Below are 7,700 nucleotides of genomic sequence, written 5' to 3' on the forward strand. Positions count from 1 at the left end.
TGGCTGTCCTGGAACTCACTTTGTAGACCAGGCTGGCCTCGAACTCAGAAATCCGCCTGCCTCTGCCTCCTGAGTGCTGGGATTAAAGACGTGCACCACCACGCCCGGCTACTATCAATGACTTTTAATAACTCTTCTGAGCTGGACAACTCCAGTTTAAAGACGGTTTTCTTGTGTGGTGCTGGGTAGGAGCCTGAGTCTTGTGCAGGCAGAGGAGGGGCCTGCTGCTGAGCTGCCCTGCCTGGTTGACTTTGTCACCATGGCAGCATCTGACACACTCAGTTAACATCCTCATGTGACATGCACGGATATGATGACCTCTCCCCTCTAGGCCTTGCAGGAGGGACGGGTGTGGCCTTTTCGGAGGTTGTGAAGTCAGCACCACAGCCCAGCCTGGCTGCCACCCCCAACCCGGGAGCTTCCCAGGTGAGAAACCACTGGATTTTCTCTTAGTGCTTGCCGCTCAATCTGTCTTGGGCCTTTATTCTTTTCTTTAAAAGGTAAGTTTTTCTCTCTCATCTATATTAAACCTGCTGTACCTAACCAGAGGGAAATCTTACCTCACCCACTCTCCCACCCCCAACACACACACACACACTCCACTCCACACACACTCCACTCCACACACAACCCACAGCACTTGGGCTTTGACCCTAGGGTCTCACTCATGTGAAACATTCACTTGACTACAGAAATACATTTTTTTTTTAAAGATTTATTTATTTATTATATGTAAGTACACTATAGCTGTCTTCAGACACTCCAGAAGAGGGCGCCAGATCTCGTTGCGGATGGTTGTGAGCCACCATGTGGTTGCTGGGACTTGAACTCTGGACCTTCGGAAGAGCAGTCGAGTGCTCTTACCCACTGAGCCATCTCACCAGCCCCAGAATTACATTCTTGACATACAAAAGAAGCCAAGGGTGCGGGGAACTGACCTAGGTCCTCTGCAAGAGTAATACATGTTTGTTTGTTTGTTTGTTTGTTTACATTTCAAATGTTATCCCGTTTCCTGGTTTCCCCTCCAGAAACCTCCTATCCCATCCTCTCTCCCTTTCTATGAGGGTGTTCGCCTACCCACCCACCCACTCCGACCACCCCACCCTGGCATTCCGCCCCCCCTACACTGGGGAATTGAGCCTTCCCAGAACCAAGAGACTCTCCTTCCACAGCCTCAACTTCGTTTTTGGTTTTTGGTTTTTTTTTGGTTTGTTTTTGTTTTTGTTTTTTTGAGACAGGGTTTCTCTGTGTAGCCCTGGCTGTCCTGGAACTCACTCTGTAGACCACACTGGCTTCGAACTCAGAAATCCGCCTGCCTCTGCCTCCCGAATGCTGGGATTAAAGGCGTGTGCCACCAACACCCATCAAACAAAATTAATTTTAATAATCTATTTCATTTAATCTAATCTATCCAAAGTATCATCATTCTAACATATACTGCTTAGAGAAAATAGTGATGTCATAATTCACATAGGTTTTGCACAAGGTTTGTAAAATTTGGAATATGTATATATATTTATTTAAATTTTTATTTCTTTTATGGGTATGAGTGTTTTGTCTTACATATGTTTATTCATCACGTGTATGCATGGTGCCTGAGGGGGCCAGAAGAAGGTGTTGGATCCCCTGGAACTGGAGTTACAGACCATAAAGAGTCACCATGTGGGTACTGGAACTCAAACCTGGATCCCGTGGAAGGGTAGCCAGTGTTCTAGACCACTGGGCAATCTCTCCAGCTGCAGAATTTACGTTTTTAAACTTTGAAGCTGCCAGCAGCCGTAAGAGACACTGCCCCTTCCCTGTTACATACATTGCTCTTCCTGCCTGTCCAGGTCTATGCGGCCCTTCTCCCTCGATACTCTGCACTGGAACAGAGAATCTTGTCCACCGCCCAGAGGCCTCTGGAATGAATTCTTCCGACCCAGACACCCTGCTGCCTCCCCAGTGGCACCAGTCCTTGTGCTTGGTCTGAACAGCTCGGCTGTGCTCTGTGGAGCGCTCCTGCCCTGTCCTGGACCATCCTGAAGCCATGACTCCTTGGAGACACGTGGGCTACATGTCCTGGGATGGAAAAGCAATTTCTCCTTTTCTGTCTTTCATTCAGGAAAACACTGTAGGGTATGGCCACCAAAGACAGTCATGTTCCCCTTTCAGAGGGACCAAAACAGCAGAACAGGGAGAGACAGCCTTTTCCCTGACACTGACCACTCCTCCTTCCTCACCTTCGGCCACCTCCCCCATCCTGGAACCACCCCCTCCATCCTTAAACCAGACTAAAGCACTTCTCTCCTGCCTGTGACCTTCTTGTTCCTGTAGGTGTCTTCCCAGGGCTCTCTTCTCTCTGCCTGTCTCCTCCTTCATCTTCCCTCCCTATATGTACCTTGGGTAACTTCCCACACAAGACGACCCTCATTGGCCTGGTGAATCTCCTTCCTCCCCTCCCCCTTCTCTGCCATAGAGACTGCCTGACTGGGGTTTCCCGGGTAACCTGGATGGACATCTCCTAGGCTAAACACTTCCCAGTTCACACGATGACATAATTGTGTGTTTCGTGAAGTTTCTAAATTCTGGCTTTCTTTTTCTTTTGTTTCTTTGGAGCCAGAGATGACCTTAAGCGTATGATCTTCCTGTTGCCCTCCCCCAAGTGTGCGCCACCACACCTGGTTTATGCAATATCAGGGATCGAACCCATGCACTCTAGGCAGGCACTCTACACCCAGCTTGGGTTTCCTTTTTACTTGGCATACTTTGTGACTCTCACTTCTGCACATCCTACTATGTTTGAGCTGTGTCCTCCCTCTCCACCCCGTTTTACTTCTCCTCACTCCCAGATCACCCCCAAAGTTTTCCTCTGCCACAAGGCCAGGCTGAACTCAGGACCACTGGATCTGACAGGTGGCAAGATCAGATGTTGCAGACAGGTGTGAGACCAGGATCAGAGCAGTGACTACTGGGAAATCAAAAGGACAGAGCACAGATGGAAAGAGAGTTGTGTGTAGACATGAGGTCACTTGGAAGGCTCCGCCTGTGAGCTGGGGGGAGAAGCAACAAGTGGCCATCTTGCCCACAGCAAACCCACTGCGCAGAAGGAAACGGTCGTTGGGATGTTGCTTCTTACAGAGGGTTTACACTACCAACCAACTGCAAAGGCATCTGGGACCACAAAACAGTTAACCAGGACGACATTCCAACAGATCCTACAATAAGTCAGACAATTGTGGATGAAAAAGGCCACCGTAAGTGACAACTTAAAAAACAAATCCAAATGGAAACACAGCAAGCTTATGTGAGAAGACACTGATCCCTAAACAGAAGGATAGACCGTGACTGATCCAGAGACCTGGCAGGAAGTTCAGGGAGGCGCCAGGAAAGAAGGGAGGAGAGTAAAGACAAGATCCCCGATGATATTTAGGACTTCCCAAAATAAACAAAACTTTGAAAACACCTAAAATCCACCTCTCCCTGCTTCCCCTTTGTTGGTGCAGGGGTTTGAACCTGTGACTTTGAAGATGCTCTTACTGAGATGTTCCACCAGCTTCCCAAACGTGTTTCGTAAGAGTCTACCTTGTCATTTAGAAGTGGTCTAGCAGTGTTTTGAGATTTGTATATCACTGACCCAGCATCAAAAGGCTTAGACCATAAAACTGAGGCCGTGTGAGGGTAGGTAGGCAAGTGTGCAGTGTGCTGTGTGTTCACATCTAACCCAGCTTGTTTAGTCAACACGATTGGTCTTGAGTGGGCTCGGGGAATGGTTAGTGATGGGCAGGTGCAGGGCCGGAGCCTTTTAAACCTCTACTGCTTTTATTATTACTCCTGACTGGAAAGCCATTCAGCAATGCCATTCTTACATTTCCCAGGAAACCTGGTATAACAGGGTTTCATGGACCCAGATAGTCTTAATAAGGCTTTGAAGCATCTTGGTAGGACCAAGGCCACATCAGACTCAACAAGACAAGGAAAGGTCACTGGGTATGGAGGCAGGCACCCTGGAACATCATCAAAGAAAAATATAAGGACTAGTGAGTGAGGTGGCTCAGTGGGTAAAGGGGCTTGCTGCCAAGACTTAGGATCCAAGTTGGAGCTCCAGAGTCAACACGATGGAAGGATGGAACCAAGCCCAGCAAGTTGTCCTTTAACCTTGACACTTGTGCTGTGGCAATGAGCATCCCCTCATCCCCATGTAAGCCAAGGACAAAAGTGTGCTCAGGTCTCTACCTAGCTAAGCTATCTAGTGTTTTAGTCATGTCTTAGCTAGTTTGCTCACTATTTCTTGCCGTGCTTCTAAAGACAACTGTCACCATACCAGGAGACGAAAGGAGACCCTGACATGGAAGAGTGTCAAATGGTACTGCTTGGACAAAGTTATCTGCTAGCATAGGACAAAGGGGGATGTCTTCATTCGCTTTCTCTTGCTGTGAAGAACACCATGATCAAAGGCAATGTAGTGGAAGAAAGGGTTAATTTCACCTTCCCTTTCCAGGTCACAGTCATCCCTGAGAGAGGTCAGGGGAGGAGCTGAGCAGACACCATGGAGACATATTATTTACTGGCTCCATCATGCTCAGCTGTGTTTCTTATTCAGCCCAGGCACACAGGCCTAGGAATGGTGCCACCTACAGTAGGCCTGTCCCTCCCACACCATCCATCAATCAAGGAATTCTCTCGTGTCCATGGCCACAGACCAATCTGATCTGAACAGTCCCTCAGGTGAGAGTGCCTCAGATGACTCTAGACTGTGACATATTGGCAGCTGAGGAGAGGCCAGGAGAGGAGAAATGGGAAGTACAAAGAGCTCACTGTTGTATGTGCAATTTTGAGGAGTTGATAATATTTAAAATTGCACAACAAGGGACTGGAGAGATGGCTCAGCAGTTAAGAGCACTGACTGCTCTTCCAGAGGTTCTGAGTTCAATCTCCAGCAACCACATGGTGGCTCACAACCATCTGTAATGGGATCTGATGCCCTCTTCTGGTGTGCCTGAAGATAGCAACAATGTACTCACATATATAAAATGAATAAATAAGTCTAGATCTTAAAAAAAATTGCAAAGCAAATGCTTGAGGCTTAAGTACTGAAAAAGGAGAACTGAGCAATAAAACTATTAAGTACTAGAAAGGCATTAGTGTTCAAAACAAAAACCCTATGGGTGGGTGGGTGAGGAATACCCTCATAGAAGCAGGGGGAGGGAGGATGGGATAGGGTGTTTCTGGGAGGGAGGGAAACTGGGAAAGGGGATAACATTTGGAATGTAAATAAAGAAAATATCCAATAAAAAAAAAACCTATATAATCAGTATAATGAAAAGTTTCTAAAAAGCAAGAACAATGCAAATCTCAGCGCTGTGGAGAGCTGTCAGCAGTCAGCAGGTAAAGGTGTTTGAGGCCTGAGTCCGACCCCTGGTGATCCATATGATAGGAGAGAACTGACTTTACAAGTTGTCCTCTGACTGCCATACAGGTGCCCTGGTACATGCATTCATGTATACACAAGAAATAAACCTTAACAAATGCAAGTTGTCCTCAAAGGAAAGGCAGCAGATCATATAACCAGGAATACATGGTAATTGCAGCTTTGTGCACGCAGTAAGCAGAAGTCCCAGCATGAGTCCAGTCAGTAAATGTGAGAGCCCTTAATCCACCTACTCAAAGAATTTCCAAACAGTGTACAAACCAATGCATTCCTGAGTTTAGAGGAGACAAGCACAGAATTGGTGGTTCAGAAAGACTGAAGAGTGGAATGGTCAGCAACAGTCCGTACACAAAACTCACAGAAAGCAGAGACCACAACATCTGTCTCACTGTACAGAATTGAAGTAAGAGACACAAAGAGGGACACCATAGTGTTAGGGGCTTCACTTCACAATCCTGATGTGCCAGCCACCAGGGTACAGGCTCAGCTATTTGTTTTGTCAGCTTGAAATACATTCTGGAATCCTCTGCCTGAGCCAGAATCCTGTGTGCTGTCTTTCTTTCCAGTTAGCTGTGTCCTGTCAAAGCACATGGCATTTGTGCAACGGCATCAGGGGAAACAGACCGCTGGAAAGAACAGAGTTTTAACACACCACTATCTTCTTTAAGGCTAAAGGAAACAAAGCTACATGCTTTCTACACCAGCTCTTGGGAGGCAGAGGCAGGTTGGTTTCCATGAGTTTGAGGCCAGCCTGGTGTTCAGGCCAGCCAGGGCTACATTGTTTGATTCTGTTTCAAACTAAACAAAACAGAACAGAAGGAAACAACAACAAATTCAGAACTGGAGAGATGGCTTGGTGGCTGGCCAGTTAAGTACACTTGTTACTTTTCCAAGGACCCAAGGTTGATTTCTCTCACCCACGTGGCAGCTAATAATGATCTGAAACCCCAGTTCCAGAGGATTTGTCATCCTCTTCTAGCTTTCACATGCACTGCGCTACAAATACATCTTTAAATTAAAAAAAAAATCCATACCCCCTCCAGATGTGATTAATAATGAAATCTATGGCACATAATTAAAGCAATAAATGAAGATATCTCCTAGAATATGAATCACTGATAGCAATGAAAGAATAAAATGGGACTGGTGAGATGGCTCAGCGGGTAAGAGCACTGACTGCTCTTCCGAAGGTCCTGAGTTCAAATCCCAGCAACCACATGGTGGCTCAAAACCATCCATAACGAGATCTGAAGCCCTCTTCTGGAGTGTTTGAGGACAGCTATAGTGTACTTACATATAATAAATAAATAAATCTTAAAAGAAAGAAAGAAAGAATAAAATGAAATTAGTTGGAGTGGCAGCATTTTTTTTTTTAAACCCCAACACTTGGAAAGCAGAGGCAGCCAAAATCTCTGTGTGTTCAAGGCCAGCCTGGTCTACACAGTAAATTCCAGGTCAGCCAGTGTTACTTGGCGATACCCTTTCTCAGAAAAGTGTTTGGTTTATTTTGTGAGTGGGTATGGGTGCACATGTGGCACGCACTGAAAGGGAACTCAGCATTCAGGAAGTGATAAGCAGCTTTCACCTTGCCAGGGGAGGTACTCGCTTCTGCAGCAGACCACACACGTGTTATGGTTTGTTTTGGTTTGTTTTGGTTTTGGTTTTTCGATACAGGGTTTCTTTGTGTATCCTTGGCTGTCCTGGAACTCACTTTGTAACCCAGGCTGGCCTGGAACTCAGAAATCCACCTGCCTCTGCCTCCCAAGTGCTGGGATTAAAGGTGTGCGCCACCATGCCCGGCTTGTTTTGTTTTTTTAAAGCTTCATTGTGAACTCCTTGAATCCAGATGTTTGGTTCTTTTCTGTTTTTAGAGATTTATTATTTTTATTTTTGGTGTATGCGTGTTTTGCCTGTATGTGTCTTTGCGCACGTGTGCATTGCCTGCTGAGGTCAGAAGAGGACCTTGGCTCCCTGGAATGGGAGTCAGAGACCTTGTAAGCTGCTATGTGGGTGCTGGGAACCAAAGCCTGGTCCTTTTCAAGAGCACCGTGGTGCCACCTCTCTGATTCCAGTCTCTTTCTGTGCCTGTTTGCAGTGGGACTGAGGAACGTCCATCCCCACGTCACCAGCTGCTGGGATGCCTTTTTGTTTTCCATGGCGTATTTCCTGTCTAGGACTCTCTTGTCCCACGTAGCCCTTTCTTTCTTGCGTTTCTCTGTCCTTTTGTACCGAAGCTGGCTCATGCAGCCTTTAGTGCTTCCCCTCCCCAACTCCCCCTCCCCCTTTGCTT

The 7,700-nt window shown here is 46.8% G+C and overlaps 1 protein-coding gene across 1 annotated transcript in view; it reads left to right on the top strand.

Annotated features, from left to right (window-relative positions):
• Positions 1-3,451, top strand: part of Xylb (xylulokinase) — a 36,681-nt gene extending 33,230 nt beyond the window's left edge. Inside the window, exons 18-19 of the mRNA XM_021171378.1 lie at positions 332-426; positions 1,833-3,451. Of these exons, the coding sequence (XP_021027037.1) occupies positions 332-426; positions 1,833-1,910 (173 nt within the window). The 3' untranslated portion in view covers positions 1,911-3,451. The remainder of the gene's footprint in view (positions 1-331; positions 427-1,832) is intronic.
• Positions 3,452-7,700: the final 4,249 nt, after the last annotated feature.

Source organism: Mus caroli, chromosome 9 (genome assembly GCF_900094665.2).
Source record: "Mus caroli chromosome 9, CAROLI_EIJ_v1.1, whole genome shotgun sequence".
Classification (NCBI taxonomy): domain Eukaryota; kingdom Metazoa; phylum Chordata; class Mammalia; order Rodentia; family Muridae; genus Mus; species Mus caroli.